At 32.8% G+C, this 20,515-nt stretch overlaps 1 protein-coding gene across 1 annotated transcript; it reads right to left on the reverse strand.

Moving 5' to 3' along the window:
* Positions 1-13: 13 nt before the first annotated feature.
* Positions 14-7,170, reverse strand: LOTGIDRAFT_127898 (hypothetical protein; the record flags this gene model as incomplete). Its single annotated transcript, XM_009063657.1, has 14 exons — positions 14-241; positions 461-680; positions 871-1,003; positions 1,170-1,308; positions 1,901-2,064; positions 2,537-2,744; positions 2,933-3,066; positions 3,180-3,285; positions 5,145-5,208; positions 5,494-5,636; positions 5,887-5,997; positions 6,442-6,586; positions 6,735-6,878; positions 7,085-7,170. The coding sequence occupies 14 exons, from the start codon at positions 7,168-7,170 to the stop codon at positions 14-16; spliced, it is 2,025 nt and encodes a 674-aa protein (XP_009061905.1).
* Between the last annotated feature and the right edge of the window lie 13,345 nt (positions 7,171-20,515).

The following is a 20,515-nucleotide window of genomic DNA, read 5'->3' on the forward strand; positions in this document are numbered from 1 at the left end:
GTGCATAAAATCATTATTCGATATTTTTGTATAATCCTTGGGCCCAATTCACGCGGTTTGTTTCAAATAATAAGGAACTCACCTCTGACCATCGTCCTATCGACCACTCTAAAGGACATTCGGTTTGAACACATTCTTGTGTATCTGATGGTGGATCTTCAAAGCAATCAGCAGAGTTGCTGTTCTTGTCTCTACAGTATACACCACGTGTTTGCGTTCCTGTGCCGCATGTAACGCTGCACTGAAATAGGCATTAGACTTTATCACTAGTGATCAAAAACACAAACAAATTATGAGCAAACAACACACGACTGCAACTATAATCTGTCATGATTAAAAATGTAGTTATACATTTGACTTGCATCGACATGCGGTTATTCCTCTGTAAATTATAATAGATTGTTTTTATAGTATTAGGAATGCGCATAGGCAATAGAAAAGGTAAATAAAAAAAACAAACCTTCCCCCAGTCTCCTACAGACCATTGTTCAGAACATTGTTTAATATTGCACGGTCTGGTTTCATTTGGAGCTGGTATTTTTGAACACTGGCTCTTATCCACTACTTCGTAAGTGCCATCTTCGAGGTGTTGTTCACAAGCATAAAGCTCAGTTTGCTGTCCCGATTCACCACAAGTTGCTGAACATTCACTCCATTCATCTAACATCACCCAGTTAAAACTGAAAGTACTGCAAACTTGAATATAATTCAAAGCACTATTCAGCCTTTTCCCTTTTGATTAATCAAAGATTTCCGATTTATCTTAGAATTTGTGGCGTCATCAGCACTTAATTAGGACACAACGCTGCATCCATCAATGAAATCAGTTCAGTATTTGTAAAGATGACTATACTACATGTATATACTTACATTAATTGTGAACAATCTGGTCGATAACACATAGCAACATCCGCTCTAGGTTCTTCTAAATAACTGCACATTTCATCATTAATACGCTTATCCGTAAATTTATCATGACAAGCATACAGTATCTTCTGCGTTCCTGAATTAAAAAGCATTTCCGAAGATCGAGATCAAGTCCTGTTTTCACTTTCAACAGTTTTACGTTTGAGTGATTTTAAAGAATTGGTTTGAATATATAGTCTACTGATCATGACTACGGAGTTCACAGACTACCAGAGTAGCTATACACCAACAATTTCACTTACCAGTTCCACAGGTGACAGAACATTCGGACCATTCCTTGAACTTCCATTTATATTTGATCTTTTCTAGCGTGTGGTCATTTTTATCTATTGTATACTGATAGGTGATAGAAGCTGGCTTCAGATATTTATCAGGATACATCTTCAAATACAAAACAAAATGCATAGGATAGCAAAAGACTCTCTTTACTATATATTACTTTCAATAAAGACCCCATCTATAACGGCATTTGTTTCAAGTGGCACCAACCAACGTCTCGTCTCAATTCACGTATAGCCCTGTCACGCCAAACTGTGACATTTGCGACCATACAACGACTTAAAATATTTTTGTCGCCGACAAAGGAGGAGAAAACAACGAGAGAAAAAGTCCCTTAAAATTCAACAACAGTCGGTATCCACCTGCGACATATGCGACCATATTGCATTCCCAAGTCGCGCTTCTAATAAAATCTATGGGCTTTGTGCACTTCATTTTTATTATCTGACGCTTCCTTAACGATTATACCACGCTTATGGCGATCTTACCTGCTTACCTTACATGCTTTAAGCTAATTTTCTGTCGCCGTAGTACCTCAGTAAGGACCACGTTCCGGTGTGACGGGACTAATACTGAACTATTACTTCAGAAAATCAATTATAATAAACTAAAAAAACTTAAATTCGGTTGTGTCTCGTGCAAACACCAGAAATCACCAAAGCGATGGGTTCAATGGAACATTATCGATTCATACCATCACTTCAAGGTTTCTCTTAACAGGACCCTTTGTTGTTAATATTTCTTGTGTTGGACCATTTACATACTCAAAAATGGCACCATTGGCTATGAACGTTCTTGAACGTACTTTTTTCTTGTCGCCGTTTAGAAAAAAGATCTGGTATTCAGGATCCTTTAATGCTTTAAAAATAAATAATATCTAACTAGTAGAGTTTTCAACTTGACCTCTCCTAATTTCTCTAGATCGCTACACCGACCATAGAAACTCAGGAGCAGATTCAAAATCCAATTAGATATTATATAATATTTTTACAAAAATATTCCTACAGATATGAGTGAGGAGAATAAATTAGCGAGGTTAGGTTCTTGAAGAAGGGGAGAGTGCCACCAAAACGTAGGTTTTACATTATCACATGAATGTACATCATGTTTAAGTGTATAGAACAGTACAACAGTAGATCGTCATATCAAAAACAACAGAGGTATCATATAAAGTACAACAGGGATTTTAAAGCTCGGATTCATAACAAAGCACTTTTTAGCATTATGGTCTTTAAACTAGAAATGCAAATGTTTAATAAAAGATGCACTTGAAAAGTTGAAATAGTGCAAGTCTATATCTGTATATGTCTCCAGATTTAGAATGTATTACCTAGAAAATGAGGTGACCTTTTATTTTTAGAAACTTCAACATGTGTTGCTCCATTTGGTACAAATATAACTTGCTCGTATTCATCGCCAGCTGTTGGGGTTTTATTGAAGGAACCAGAGACTGTTTTACACTGACTTCCATCACCACCACAAACACCACATCGATCATTGGATTTAGTGGAGTTTATTATACTATCACAACCTACGATCTGAATGAACAAGCTTGTGAAAGGAAGAGAATGTTTACTTTTCGTTACACTGTATCTTATTTTTGAAATTGATTCAGAAAAGCAATGCAGTTAACAATGAGAAAATTACTTGTCCTGACATTGCGACAACACACCGAGCTTTTCTTTTCAAGGACTAATTAAAGGGCCTGACTTCAATGGATACCTACCATGCATTTACCATGAACACAGATGTCATCGGTGTCACTATAGGTACATGGTGTGCCATCTTCGACATCTATATCTATGGTTAATATTTCTCGTGATTGCTCTGATATACACGTGCTTTTACAATATTCTTTGGCTGCAAATAAAAACATTATAGTTGATGGTCAAGGAGTACCCTCTGTGAATAATCCATCATATGCTTCATACGAACACTTTGTTATCACTGATGACAGTGCAAGAAGAACTTACGTCTATCTGTATGGTAAGGTTGCCAGTCGTGCTCCCCGGGTCGTATGTTCATATCATTCCACACTGAACATTGTAACGCACGATCATCCACGTAATTGGTACATTTCTGGAAAGAAAAATACAATCTTCGTTGCCAAGAAATTGTTTATCAATATGAATAAAAGAAAAGCATGTGGTGCCAGCTTTCCTAGACTGGGGGTACATATAGGGGAAAGACTGACTCAATGGGATGACAACTGCTGAGGCTGATTTCAAATTTTGGCTACGCTGTTGTGGTGTCAGAGTCGCAAGTCTCTCATAGAGAGTCTTAGAGGGTTCTCTCAAGAAAATTTTACAAAAAATGAATTGATTTTGTGCATTCTGACCCATGTTTTGGAGAAAAAAGGTAGACATTTAAATTTGTTGAAAATAAAGTTGAGGTACAATTGGGGGTGCAATTTTCTAGGTGGGCAAATGGATGCCACTAAATCTGTAACATTACTTATATAATCATAAAAATTCATATGGGGTTTAGTTTAGCAAACAGATATAAATGAACCCTCTGCTTTTCGGAACACTCAGAGTACCTTATAGAAACACGACGTAGCTCAAATGATAATAATATGATTAATTCAGTCTGTTTAATGTGTCAAGAGTTTTCATATGTTCTCCTTGTCCTAAGCCAACATCTTCTAGTATAACACCATCAGAGAGGTTATTTAGAATGTTAATCTCGCTTACCAAAAATACTAATATTGTAAGTAGATAATAAAAAGGACTGTCCGTTCATAAAGTGACATCTATTTGTGAAAAATGAAGGTCACGTGATGGCTGTCGTCTAGTCAACAACTTCCGGTTTGAGTAACGCCATATGAAACACATGAATAAGCCAGTAGTGTTTGCTATAAACAACATGGTTCTCATTATCAAATTAAATATTGTTTACATTATGCAAAGCCTAACAAACGTTTTGATCCCGATATTCCGGCAATCTGGTTCTTTCTTAAAATATGAATGACATAATGCTACAATACCATGACTCATAAAATCGTACGAGAGAACTCCCGACGTTCATTGACCTTTTCAATATGTATTTCGTCAGCACCTTTCAAGAATAAAAAAAAATGTGCACCTAACTTAGACAGTGAAGTCGATTGGTAGTTAAATTGGTCATTCAAACTAACTAAACAGTTGGTGCCGTGATAATGAGACTATAAAAAGAGACTTGGATAATCATGCTAATGTGGCCACTGTCTCAATCAAAATAACCTTACATACTGCACAACAACTGTATACTGTATTAAACACCTATTCTGCGATCTCCTAAATAAATTAGGATTGAGGTTTTTATCGCATGTGTGTTGTTATAAAAACACCTGTATATAACAAGTTACAGATGAAATATAGAGTAAAATTTAAAAATATTGTGACGACTTTGTTTATGTTATGAATATTATGTCTGGTATCTTTTTTTGTCAAGTGATTATGCTGAGTGGTCTTTTCTGAATCGTGACAGAATATTGAAAATAGGTCGTTTTTGAAATTCTCATTTAACAATGGACCAGAAACTTATTTATGTGTAAAATAAATTACATGAATGGGAATGATAAAATTCGAAAATGTTTGTGCTTGTCGTAAATTGAAACCTCTTATGTTTAAGTTGAAAAATAAAAGTAAAACTGGATGCTGATTGAAATCTACCCAGTGCTAATTGGAAATCAAACCAGAAAGCTTCTGGTGTGTTTGATACTCTTAAGCTGACTTTTCGGTCATGTGTCAAAAACTAAATGTAAAGCAATTATGTTCTCAACAAATGTTTTGATTGTGCATTCCATATTCATACATAAATTAAACTCGCATTTTTGTTGAATGCAATTTTGAATCTTGATTGAAATTGACTTCAGATTAAACGGTTCACAGCTTTAGATAATGAATCTGTTCAGAATCAGAACATTTAAAATTTCAATGATAGATATATAGACTTACTTCTGATTTACAAACATCTGTGATACTTTTTTCACCATCACATTCTTTACCCCCATAGGCAGGGCTATAAAATACAGATTCCTCATCAGTGTCTAATATAATTTATCATGATACTCGCAATGCAAAATTATTTTGTTAAGTAGAATTGTAACTGTGTAAAATTCTGAAATAATCTATAAGATAATTTGACTATGATAAAACCTAGACTGTTTTCTATTTAAACATGTTTTTAAATAATTGAAACAACGCATTGTGGTTATCCAGAATATGTGAACAGCACAGTGCAGATATATTCTAGTGGATAATCTGTTTCGGATTCATGGCAAACAAGTGAAAGAGTTAGTATCACCTTGGATTGTCACAGTCTCGTGTTCTGTATCTTAGTCCAGTACCACAGTCAGTTGTACATTTAGTCCAGGGCGACCAGTCTGCCCAGTTACCGTCACGTGGACTAAGGTTACCAATGTAGATACATCTGGAGTTGACACAACTCTAGAAACAAAAATAAGAATACAACATATGACACAACTGTTAACGGCAGCACACTGTAAACGTGTTCTTACAAATACTTCCGATAGATCACAGGATGTCAAATTAAAACTCGGTACAAGATCCTCTGGAATGTTGAATGAAGTTCAAAGCTCTTTTTGGCGCTAAATGTTATAACTGACAAGACACAAAACTGATGTAAACATTGTACTCTAGTTCTATTTGCAATTTATATTTTATAAATCTTACAAACCTTATCCACACCACACGGTGTTCCGTCTAAAGATGGTCCTCTTTTAGTTCTACACAAACTTGGAGTTCGTCGTTTACTGCACCATAACATAGCACAAGGATCCGGGTAAAACTGTAACAAATATATTTGTTGACGTATGTTTCTTTTATATTTTTATCTAGATTGCGTGAAATGATTTAATTGAATGTTAGGATGACATTGAAATGAATTGATGTGAACATGATATGAAACTGAATTGATTTTTAGTTTATGAATGCGTAGGTTGATAAATGAACAATGTAATAAATGAAATGATTAGTAGAGAAAATCGAGATATATGTAGGACAGGATAATATACTATTAAACTATGAAGTTATGAATTAAGAAGATTATCTATGAAATGAGATTATAGAGATACGGAATTGTGAACTAGGCTACACTAATCATTTAAGTTAATTAAGAATTGGGGTACTATGAAATGAGATGAAGGAATTGCGGGATGTATGAACAAAAAATATAGGGTGAAGATAAAACGAGAGACCAGTAGTTTTTATACCAAAATGAAAAGATACAGACGGTGCTTACTGCATGACAAACGCTAAATTCTTCACCAAATTCAAGTCGGCATTGATGTTCCAGACTCCAACCTGTTCCAGGCAGCTCTGGTACCTCTGGCAGATTTGGTAGTTTATATGGATCATCATTTAAACAATACAGGTAGCTGAAAAATAAGTGCAAAATGGAATAAGACATATAAAAAGCATGAATTGTAAACGTTTGGAGTAGAAGCCCATCTGTCAATATAACAGTTAAGGAACATTATTGATATAAAGGATTATGCAAAGGAATTTAGTACAGATAAAACCTACTCTATGACTTCTTCCATTCTTTGTTTAGAACATTTTGACCACCAGTAATAGTTGAGTTTGGATTCCACCAATCTGGCCATTATAGCTGTTCTGTATTTAGCACCAGTACACGTGTTACCTCGCCCATCGTGAAATAAACCCATCCTAGAAAGGAACACAAACTCAGTCTATTATAATCGGCTGATTGTGTAAATAAAAGAATATGCAACTCTCACTATCAAAAACGTAATATGACAGAATCCTGAATATTCTTAAACAAATTTCAGCGATACGACTTTCATTACATTTCAACCGGGAATGCTCGTTTATCCGACAGAAGAGTAAGAAAGAGGTCAGTCTTAAGCACCTACACATGCGCCATCTCGTGAGCTATGATAAAACCGGAAGTAAATCCTTCATCTTTAATAGCAGCACAACTTCTACCTGGATTACACATACCAGTTATTGGAGCATAACCTGAAATACACAGAAAAGATTTTAGTTTTTTTTGCTGTTGTTGTTTTTTTAATTTAGTAATTAGTACTATTGCTTATGCAAATGAAATGTGCCATGGTTTTGCATTTAGTACCTTTTAAATGAAAACAGACAAAGATCAAGTATTGTTCACTGCCTTGAAAATAAAATAGTGGTGACCTATGGGCTTTATGAACTTACCTGCAGGACCAAGATTTTCTCTCGTTAGAAGGATAGCTATATCGTGTCCTTGAGCACTATTAGGATCAGCATACCGCATTGCCCACAAACAGAATTTCTGTACTGTACCAAATGGATCATTTTTCGATACAACTTGTTTTTCCTTTCAAGTAAAAACATGAGGTTACTGAAAGAGGCCGATATAGTCATTTTTAGAAATAACATATTTCACGAGAAGTCCTTAAACTGATGTCATAGTGTTTGATCTGTTTTATTGTCAACAAGTTTTGTTTGTTTGATTCAAACAGTGGTTATTGGCAGTTATTTCTAGATATGTCCAAGGATAAAAATAGAACAGAGTTTATATCCAGTACGTCTCCAGCATAAGCACAGACAAAATTCAGAATGGAGGATGAAATAATATAGTGCAAGAAAAACTGACCTGGGTTTTATCAAGTAACATCATACGTACTACAACTACTTTAATATCAATACCTAAAGAATCGTGTTGGTACACTGAATTCACCTATAAATGTAACAAGTATTCGTGATAAATATATTGCCCGACATGCATTGCAGACAATGAACAATGTATAGGAAAAATTTGAAAACTAATGAATGCTGTTTATTGCCCATTTCTAAACCACATTATAATGTGGTCGTATATTGTCGTCGCCCTTGTCCGTTCGTCCGTCCGTCGGTCCGTCCGTCCACAATTGGCCTTTGAACACAATAAAGGCTACAGTTTTTATCTGATTTTAATGAAATTTGATGTGATCATTTATATTCATGAGATCTTGGTTCGAATTTGAAGATTTTTCGAAGAACGGTTTTTGAAATATTGCCCCTGAAGTAGGAAAAACGCGTCAAAATTTGTTTGTGAACACAATAGAGACTACAGGTTTCATCCGATTTAAATGAAATTTAGTGTGATCATTTATCATGATGAGATCTTGGTCAAGTTCGAATTTGACAATATTTCGATGAATGGTTTTTGAGTTATCGCCCTTGACTTACTGAAAACGCGTAAAAATTTATGTATTTGTGAATACTATAGAGACTACAGTTTTCATTTGATTTTAATGAAATTTTGTGTGATCATCTCTTACAATGACATATTGGTCAAGTTTGAATTTGACGAATTTTCCATGAACGGAATTTGAGTTATTGCCCTCGACTTAGTTAAAATGCATCAAAATTTATTGACAAGTTTTTATGAAATTTTATGTCTTTGATTAAATCAACAATATCTTGTACAAATTATATGTTTGGTACCATTTGACTTAGATTGGCGACTGCCTTTGATATACAAAAAATTAATCAGGGGGCGTATCTTGCTTGGCAACCATTTGTTTTCTGTTGACAGAATGCAAGATCAAAGTCATGTCAAAGAAAATTGTACTGAAGCTCCATCCTCAACCGAACCACACAAAACTTATATGTATTTAGTCGATTACTAGAATCGATTTACTTACAATATTCATCAAAGTCATGACATACAGTTTGACTTTTGACTTGCCAACCACAGAAGTAACTGTCGTATCAACAGCTATAAATGCTTCTACGTATTTGGTTTTTCTTGTAGATCGTTTAGCTCTGAATTTCTGGAGTCTGGATTTTTCTGATTTTATTGCTTGATGAAAATAACAAAAAGAAACAGCCCATATTATATTAAAAAAAAATTTAGAATTATGCTTGTAAGATTATTGAAAATGTGGACAGCGTTAAACCTCAAGTGAAGTTGACAAACAGTCAAAAGCTAAATGTTTCTACCTGTAATAAGTGAAGAGTCGGGGATGGTATCGTCGTGAAGATTGGTTGATTGTCTGGAACAAGTATATATCACATGAGCCTGTAATCCTGTTTTTTCATTGGTTAAGCCTGCTTTTTCTATAAATAGCATTTCATCCGGGGTCTGTATGTAACCTGCCTGAAAGGAAGAAAAACTTAACAGACAGTAAAACATATGGCTATCAGAAATCAGAATAGATAGAAATTCCGAATTCTGACAATAAGAAAAGTATGCCCTACCAGCTGTCTACACAACTATATCTTTCAAGCTACAACTTGATAATTAGATAAACTACACTTCTTTTAACTACAAATATTAGGAAGACAGATCCCTTTCAAATTCAATACAGTATTTAGAAGCATTTATCCCATTAAACTACAGATGGATATCTAGTGATCTGTATCCCTTTGACTTCCATAAATATATAAAAAAAACGAAAGCCTTTTGATTAACGAACGAATATATTGAGGATGCTAATCTTTCAACCAACCTTATCAAATATTTAGAGAACTATACCCCTTTAACCTATGATTGAAGAGTACTGTAACCCTTAAATCTGTTACTGTCAGAGCAGTCTGAACATAGTATCTGCCCTGCAAACAACATCGTAAAAGACGTTACATCAATTTTAAATTGAAATATTAAGATATTTTCTCTGAAAAACAGTTTTATTATGGCTACCTGTTTTTCTCGGCCTCATCACCCAGGCAATTAGTTCAAGATGAAAGGAGGAGAACTAATCATATTAATTAAATGTTTAATGAAGGGGGTAAAAAGATAAGAAGGAAAATAAAAAACACATGTTGAGTACTCAAAACATTGGTTTACTCTTTACAGATTTCGTTGAAAATACGAAATGTGGGATTGCCAGATCAACATTTGAAATATAGAATGAGTTTAGTCATCAGAGAAAGATTTTATAAATAAAACATATTTGGTTAGCACAACCCACAAAAAACATTCCATGCAACGCTTCAGGATCGGTACCATAAACATTATTTCCGAAATTACGAAATTTACGAAAAACTATCGTTGCAATGCCATTGAGCAGACCATAACATAGACTACTGACGCATTGTCAAATTGGTCTCATCATAAGCAGATTTGAACATCAATTAGCTTAATCTTGAATTATGTTATCTGTTCTTGGTAAAATCTGTAGGTTCCTTTAACAAAAAGAAGGAATTTATTAAATTGAGTGATGGGTCGACGGTTGAATTCATCCTAATTTGTCAGTTACATTCGTTGTGTCCAAATTGCAAATCCTATTTTCAAATTTTTGAATTTATAATCAGATATTCAGATGCCGTTTGAGATGTATTGGTGGGCTTTAAAAACCAAAAGACACCTGTTTTTTTAGATTTACAGTACCCCAGATGTTGTGAAACATCATAGTAAGTAAGTCATAAAGTTTTTCTCCTTAATATACTTGACAAATCAACATAGTGAAGCGACTTTTTCTTGAACCAAAACGGCACTAGGTATGTCAACTGAGATAACTACCCTACCGTCTGTAAGCTGACATATATTCGGCGATTCCAAACTGTGTTAATGTGTAAAACAAATATTTCTACTTTATGTTATTGAGAATATTAACATAGTCTACGAGGGTCTGATAATGTCATCTTCGCCATATAAGCCATGATACCATCCTTTTACCACAGTGTGATTAACTGCAGTTCTCGTCGCATACTAATAAACTGAGAGTCATATTTAACCTATACTTGGCATTGAAAATTATTGTGATTCATCAACCTCTGTTGAGATAGCCATTTACAGACAAAGATTGATGATTTGCAGCGCTAATATGAGAGGGAATATGTAAATTTTGTAATGTTGGTTAAAATGATGCACCTGTTTTGACATTTTTCTTTCCGTTTCAGTTTATTACAAGATAATGAATTTTCATGAAGTGTTGTAATGATCAAGAAAAACCGACTCGCCTCGGTCCGAAAATTATTTTATGTACTAAATTTACTTTACTTTCTCTTTAAATGCACAAACCATTGTACCAATGATAATGTTTTGTGTCACAGTGACATAATAAATTACAACCAGGATTTTTTAGTTCAAATCTCAATGATGTCTAGACCACATACATTACCATACACATAGTAGAACGATATTTTAGAAACGTAATCCGTGACAAAATTGCACAAAAAATCTCGGTCATTTTAAAAACATCAGTCGATACAATTGAACTTAGAGTGTTGCATAGAAATGAATTAATCCTAATTTGATGTAAAGTGGTTTTTTATGTGTATTGAGGAAACAGTTTCTGTAAATTTGCACCATTTCAATTTTCAATCAGACGTCTGTGGCTCTTACAATTCTACAAAACTATACCTTTTATAACTAACGACCGCTTTTATCAATCAGAGAGTATAGAATAGATGCTATCTGCTTATATAAAGACCTTTGCGATAGTGACGTCTCAAACCGTTTATCATTAGTAGAACTGCGAGAACCGCAGACGTCCGATTGAAAATGGTGCAAATTGATGCTATTACTGTTCCTGTTGCACATTTATAAAAATCTAGAAAATAACTTTTAGCAAGCAGATCGCTAAAAGGACAGACTATGAAACTAGATTCGCCAAAATGAATAATGTAAATAATGAAATTAATAATTAATACTTACAACTCCGCCACATATTCCAAGCGCCGCATGAGATGGAAATTTATTTCTCACATATCCCTGATAAAAACATTTATCTTCTAAATGTTGAGAAAAAGTTATATTATTTTCATCCCATTCCTGAGAAGCTGTACTTCCAACTAAATGAGTCTGTAGCAAAGCTATATTTATGATTTTTCTCCGCCATTTTAAACTAATATGTAGATGCTGTGGTATTTTTGATGATGTGTTTTCGTCTGGCAAACGTGATTTTGGTAAAATGGCACCTCTTGTGTCCGTAAGATAAGGAAAAGTGACCTCCCATCTCGTGAGTTTACAGTCAGACTTGAATAAAGAACCTGGAAAGACAACAAAATGGTTCCTTACTAGTGAATTGATAAACATAAATACGTCATGAAACTAATAAACTTTCATACAACATCAATAACAAAAGAAAAAGTGAAATCTTTTCATTTCACCTTTAAAACAGAATCTAATGTTAAGAATGGACTAGGGCTTGCCTTAAATATTGAATTCTCTGTGTTTCTTGTTAGTTATGATCTATGGTACTATTATGACCTATTTGGCAAGCACGTGTATTCAGTTATTCACTTTGATCAACTTTTTTGCGTACTACGCAAATAACAGCGATTAGTTGTTCACTTCATTATGACACATACTTAATACATGACTAAGCTAGTATGCTTAACTTTGTTACTGCTTCGGGGATTTTTTATGTGTTAATTTCTAGGTAAATGACATTCTGGTATGTAATTAACTCCATATCTCTAGCTCGACATTTGAACAAATCATTATCAGAAACTAATGTACCTTAGTTCGGCATTTCTCATTATCATAACTAATCTGAGCTGATTGACATTCATATTACTTCGTATAATAATAGTAACATTTACAGTGTTATTATGTGATAATACAATGTGATATATTTTGCAATTTTTGTGTTCATATCAGCTATGCCATAAGCTGACAATAATATTAATATAGAAACATGGTATGTAGTGACGTGTTGTGTTAAAGAATACGACGAGACATATAAATAAGATAGCACTAATGTTAATTATTCATTACTCAAGAATATTACATGATGTATATCGATACATAGACCTTACTTATTTATAGCTTTTGAAGAAGGCCAAGGTAAAACTGTTCGCAATATGAGACACATTTTCTACCAGACACCCTGCTGTTAGGAATATGGGTATCATGAAGCGGTTTATATGCTGAACTGTAAAGGGGGCGACAACATTTGCTGTACAAGGGATTACCTATAGTTGTCGAAGTTTTCGTCATTTAATAGCATGTCATTTCAAAAAGGGTATTTAGAAGGATAGCAAAAGAAGTGTTCTTAACAATCTATCAACTCATTTTCTTACTTCAGCTTTACGGAAACCCGGCAATAACAAAACGACATTTTTTTCTTATTTCTTACGGTGACTGATAAAAATAAACATGAATAAAGCTGTTAATGATTAAAATGTTAAATTTATAACAGATGAAGTTAACATGGATTAAGTACGACTATATTTTAAACACACAAAAAAACGACTGCTGAATCGGCAACAATCATTAACCTCCACATGCTGTAGACTATAATGTTTAAAATATTTATGTTAGGATCTTTCAGGGTTTTGGTTAATCTGTCGATGTTCGAATGCCTACAGGTAATGCATTGTATTTTATAATGTGTGATTGTTCCTTTTTTTCTGTACAAAGATTTCTAGAGAGATATTAACACAAGGAAGTTTAATACTAAGATTGAGAAGCACTGATTAAGAACAAACAACAAACAGGCAAAGCATATATGAAAAGAAAAATTGCTTAGTTTACATTACTTTCTCTGTTTTTCTCACATGGTTTATTGGTATCAGACATTCAAATTATTTCAGATTGTCACATTATTAAGTCTGTAGTTATATATATACGATCGCCTTTTTATTTAGTCCATTTTGATTTACAATTTTAAGTAATTGTAAATGGATTGAAAAATACTTACCCTGTTCTGCCAATGTAAAAAAAACATTTTTGTCCTGAAATTAATGATAGATCATGATTACAGTTATAGTAGTGTATTTGTTCACATAAGTGCAGGTCAAATTTTGGGGGGAGGGGGCTCCTTTTCAGCTACAAATAAATGGTGGAAAACTTTTGTCTAAGATGGAAAGATGAAAATGTCAGTTATTAAAAATTCTAAAGTAAGTTATGGCGTGTTTGAAAATCACATCTTATTCGAGGAATTAAATGACGGTTTAGTGACTAGATCGAAAATCGCAGTACTCTATCGCTGATGACTATTAGACTATCATGCCAATGCATCTTAACTGACAAATATACAGATCATTTAATTTGAAACAACTGGTAAAGACATCATAATTTCACTGTAAACTTGACACCTAACACATAGCATGACTGAAGTTCATTGAAACATAACATTCATAGAAAAGTAAACAAATTAACCAAGGTTTTTATGATTCATAAACATTTCCGATTCTATCTTCCGCTTTCTTTCAAAACTTTTCTTAGTACATCTAGATGCTTGATCTTTAAACTATATTCTTGTCAAACGATATTAATGATGTTTGCTTGGATCATTAATTTTGTTCAATTTAATTGTTGTTTTGTTTTTGAGTTTTTTTTAACGTTAACGTTTTAAAATTGCCATTATTTTGTGTTTCTGAATAGCATTTTTTGTAATCTTAAGAGTGCATACAGATTAACTTATATTGAATAAGCAGGACTACAAAGTACATTTTGCCATACTGTCCTGAGAATTGTCAATACTACAATTGTTCGGATTTTGTCATCGTTTATCTAAATTTTTGGATCATGCACCTAATTTGGATTTGTGACAAAAAATGTTCTTAATCAAAGCTAAAACAATAATATTGTTAAAAGGATGAAAAGATGTTTTCTTAATTTTGTTTGTATATCGGGGACAATGATAGCATTAATTTGCGCCATTCCAATTTTCAATCAAACGTCGGTGGTTCTAGCAATTATACTAAAATCAAGTTTAATTTCTCTGTGTAAAATCTCTTTAAAAGAGATAGCTTCATTATCAGTCAAAAGTAGAAGTATCTTAAAAAGAATTAGTTTCATCATCAGTCAAAATTAGTTATTTCTCTGTGAAATATCTTAAAAAGAATTAGTTTCATCATCAGTCAAAATTAGTTATTTCTCTGTGAAATATCTTAAAAAGAATTACTTTCATCATCAGTCAAAATTAGTTATTTCTCTGTGAAATATCTTAAAAAGAATTAGTTTCATCATCAGTCAAAATTAGTTATTTCTCTGTGAAATATCTTAAAAAGAATTAGTTTCATCATCATTCAAAATTAGTTATTTTTCTGTGAAATATCTTAAAAAGAATTAGTTTCATCATCAGTCAAAATTAGTTATTTCTCTGTGAAATATCTTAAAAAGAATTACTTTCATCATCAGTCAAAATTAGTTATTTCTCTGTGAAATATCTTAAAAAGAATTAGTTTCATCATCAGCCAAAATTAGTTATTTCTCTGTGAAATATCTTAAAAAGAATTACTTTCATCATCAGTCAAAATTTAGTTATTTTTCTGTGAAATATCTTAAAAAGAATTAGTTTCATCATCATTCAAAATTAGTTATTTTTCTGTGAAATATCTTAAAAAGAATTAGTTTCATCATCAGTCAAAATTAGTTATTTCTCTGTGAAATATCTTAAAAAGAATTAGTTTCATCATCATTCAAAATTAGTTATTTTTCTGTGAAATATCTTAAAAAGAATTAGTTTCATCATCATTCAAAATTAGTTATTTCTCTGTGAAATTTCTTAAAAAGAATTACTTTCATCATCAGTCAAAATTAGTTATTTCTCTGTGAAATATCTTAAAAAGAATTACTTTCATCATCATTCAAAATTAGTTATTTCTCTGTGAAATATCTTAAAAAGAATTAGTTTCATCATCATTCAAAATTAGTTATTTTTCTGTGAAATATCTTAAAAAGAATTAGTTTCATCATCATTCAAAATTAGTTATTTTTCTGTGAAATATCTTAAAAAGAATTAGTTTCATCATCATTCAAAAATAGTTATTTCTCTGTGAAATTTCTTAAAAAGAATTAGTTTCATCATCATTCAAAATTAGTTATTTCTCTGTGAAATATCTTAAAAAGAATTAGTTTCATCATCAGTCAAAATTAGTTATTTCTCTGTGAAATTTCTTAAAAAGAATTAGTTTCAGTTGTAAAAACGCCTATATACAAATCCAAATGATAAGCAGGGAGTAAATATCTTTTTTTAATCTTGAAAATCTAAAAATAAAGAAAGTTTTACCAGATTTGAAATAGGGTAAGGAATAAAGATTTGAAGTCTGAAAGTTTTCATATTTGATTATAAGAAAAGACATCTGTAGAGAAAGAAAATATAAAATGAATAAAAAACATACCCATAATATCGTTACAATTCCTAAAAGAAAAACTAATATATCCATACTGTCATTTAGAACTTTACATAGAAATAATTTGGAAAACTAGAAACTACAAGATAATATATCGTTGTAAAACGGTCTGCACAGCAGAGTTGCAGGAATCAGCGAAAATCAGAGTTTAAAAATAAACACGTTGTAAGTCTGAGGCAGTGTGTGTTAGAAATGTAGAGAATAAATACAGTTATTGTATAGCATATATAGTCTAGACAACTAGAGAGGGTAAACTGAGACAGAGAGAGAGAAGAGTAAATATTAATTGCGCCTCAGATTAAAATATTCCATATTCATAATGAACATAGTTTAAAGGGATTAAAATACCTTTTTCTTCTACCGTAGATTTTAAATTACGTCTTCAGTACAGTACTTTATGATATTGACAGCTAGTGCGCCTATAATAAAATCCTTTTATTGTTGTTAATTGACTATAACAGTGAATGTGAATAAATATATATATATCGAGTGTCCAAAAAAAAAACGTCCCAAGGGGGTAGTATCTCAGCTGTTGGTAGACTGATCTCTTTCAAAATTCTCACAGATATACTTCAAGATGTCGTTGTCCAACCTTGAAAATATGACAGTCATCCAATAAGAATTGTACAAGTACTGCCCCGAACAAAATGGCATGCCAAAAAATACAATATCAACTTAGACTTAGAAAATACAATAGGCAACTTACCTATTTCAACCAGTGTCAACGTGTCCTCCATCTTCTTCGACCCCCGATCGCAACCGTTTTTTTCCATCTCGAGATGCTGTTACGGATCTCATCTAAAGGTATTTGCTCCTGCTGACCCCGGTACACCTTTTCCTTCAGAGAATCCAAAATGGCATAATCCATTGGATTACATTCTAGGGATCTGCGATTGGTGGGTGAAGGAGATAGAGGGCACAGGTTGAAATAGGCAAGTTGCATTTTTTGACATGTTATTTTGCTCAGGGCAGGTTGCTAGGTTTTAGACAACAAGATTTCTGACTTCAATTTAAAGTGTATCTATTCAACTATAAAATATAAGTAGTAAAATAAAATCGATACCAATACTGTCGGTCCAGGGCCGTACTAATCTGTCCAATTCTTGATTTCTTTAAATTCGCCAATTTCATCGTTGACAGTCTTAGTGTTATTGTTGTTGATGTTATTATTATAGATATTATATTATTATATATATACTGTGGTGTAACCTATTTTTATGCATATAAGGATTCAACACCGAATTTCGTCAAAATTAAAAAAATTGGTTTGTTACGATTTTCTGTATGTATCCCTCATCTTTACCCATATTTCATGAACAACCAATTCGACATTGGCTGCTAAATGCGTCACCTATTTTCGTGTACAATGTTTCATCTATAAATAAGTCGAGAAAAACACGTTGTATGGATACCCAGTGGTATAATTAACTTTTCTTAGTATTTATCTTTAATAATATTTCATTTTAACTAATGACAATTCCTTCAAAGAACAATGACTTAAAGCAAAATAGTGACAAAATAAGCGACTTCGTTCGTTGGACTACATTTTATAGCAGACGACAATTGGAATTCCGAACACAGCGTTGGATTATAACGAAATTCGGTCGATAAAAATTGTGATATTTGGTAATAATTGAAATCCGCCGTAGTATTTTTCAAAGTATACATTAACATATTTTACCTTGCTTGAAACTACTGGATTCATTCTACTAGCTGACATTGTACAGATAACACATGTTTATTAAAACAAGCAAATGCGGAGGTCACACGAGGTCGCCTGTTTAATTAATCCTTTCCGGAGATGCACGAAAAATAGGTAGCACGAAATTGGGTTACTTGACTGTATACATTTATTTAACCAGGCTCTATTATCGCCCTGGTTCCAAACCTTGGAGACTAGTAATTAACTGTAAATCGATTCGATTTATAAGAAATTGGTAAATTCTAACAATTGTGCAATAATATCACGGGTTTTGGTCTTGATCCTTAAAATCTATACCACTTACCCAGTTTCTTGATGGCCCCAAATTGGCTGAAGGGGTAGAAACCGATATAAAGGGACAGATGGGCCATTTTTTTTAGACCAATTAGAAATTGTAATTTTGAGCTGAGTTAATCAGTGATACTGTTCACAGCTCACCGTCGAAATTTGAGCCTTCAAATCCATGTCTGTCCAGAATTATCTCCGTTAGAATGTTAAAATGACGACTTATCAATTTAAGATACTCTGTAGTTTATAGAAAAGACACATATAGTAATCTTGAGTAAAATTCCTAGTTCTAAGTATTTTTTAAGGAATTATGAGATTTTCGTACATTTCTAGTACTTCTGAAAACTATTTACATATGTTCAAGACAACAATCAACCCCTCAAAATGACAGACCTGTCCCATTAAAAGTAGAATTTAAACACCTTTTAGTTAATAATGTAAAACCCATAAGAGAACTATTAACTATTAATACTAATGGTAGCTAAGATATTTACATTTTATTAAGAGCATAAAATCAGAATATGGTTCAACAAACTGCAGGGCATCATTAAATTAGGGCATCTTTTTTACTTCTATATACTGGTAACTATAGTTGGTCAATCTATGTGTTCAGCGCTTTCAACTTCATCTGTATCAAGATATTGACCTCCAATTAAAAAACTTTACTTTAACTTTAAGTTCCTGCGAAACTCACTTCATTTATAACAAAATTTTAAAATATGACTATTGCCCAATGTGGCACCAAAATCAATTCTATTTTCAAAAACTTCCACGGGAAGAACCCATTCAGACGCTCAATCGGCGCTTTCGCAGAGCTGCCTCATTTGGATGCAATATCACATTTAGATTGTACTTTCATATATCTCTATTGAAACTACCTGGTTCTACATTAGGAGGCAGACAGCAAGTTTGCTTTCTAGAAGCTAAAACCAACTTAAGCATTGTTAAATTTAACATAAATTTGACTTGGTTTATTGTGTTGGTCTTTTTCAATAAATGTCACAGTACATTTATCGGATCCTCACCAAATTCAATAGTGCAATTCATAATGATATTGACACACATACAACAGATCAAAAGATTAAAAGAATCCCTGGAGAATTGTAGCCTGAAGAGTTAGCATGAGCCAAAAATGTGAAAAAAAACAAACTCAATATCAGAGTTTTATTCGATATTTCTCAAGAAAATCATCGGATCCTCACCAAATTCAATAGTGCACATCTTCATAATGATATTGATACACATACAAAAGATCAAAAGATTTCATGGAGAATTGTAGCCTGTAGAGTGAGCACGTGCCAAAAAAGTGAGAAAAAAAACGAACGCGTTATCAGAGTTTTATGCGATATCTCTAAAGAAAATCAACGGATCATCACCAAATTCAACAGTGCACATCTTCAGGGGCAACTACAATATACTCCCATACTATAAAAATTCCGAAATATATCTCATCATTAAGATATTTCTATGACAGACTTAAAACTCTGTATTTTTCTCTATATTTTAAGATAGCTTGCCAGGCAAGGCAATATACGCCCCCTGGCAGCTTTGATGTTGAATAATAATATTCAGCAGTACAGTACAATCACCAGTATGAAATATTCAACCTTCAGTCAAACACTTCTTTGGAACTCTTTAGGGCGATACTGAATAATATTGAGTATGAGTTATTGCCCTTGTTCTTGAAAGCGTGTTCAATCTTTAGCTCGTGAAAACTCTAGAAGACAAATATTCAATTTTCAGTGCGGTACTGAATAATAAAACCAAGTTTTGTCAAAATCCGGCAAGAATCAAGCCTTTTAGAGTTTCTACGAGCCACAAATTGAACGAGTTTTCAAGAACAAGGGCAATAACTCATAATAAATATTTTTCGATTTTTCTGATTTTCAATAGGGTTCATCCTTGGGTGATTACAAACAACCATACCAAGTTTCGTCGAAATTTTTAAATTTTTCGTTTAAATTGATTATAAAACATTAATATAAAAGATTAATTTACATTTGAAGAAGATACATAGGCACGCACCAAAAAACATAACCAACTAACAAACAGGAAAAATCCAATTAATATAACCCATAAAATATAAGTATATTATCATACAAATGACCTAAATCTCTGAAAGATTAACAACCGAAATTTGAAGGATCCATGAAACAGGGAATAGGATGGGTATCAAAAATGGTTACTCCCTAGAGACCAATGTAAAATCATACAATATTTTGGATAGATACAGTCAAGTAACCTAATTTCGTTGTAACCTATTTTTCGTGGATTTCCGGAAAGGATTAATATTTTA

This window comes from Lottia gigantea (genome assembly GCF_000327385.1).
Source record: "Lottia gigantea unplaced genomic scaffold LOTGIsca_59, whole genome shotgun sequence".
NCBI lineage: Eukaryota > Metazoa > Mollusca > Gastropoda > Lottiidae > Lottia > Lottia gigantea.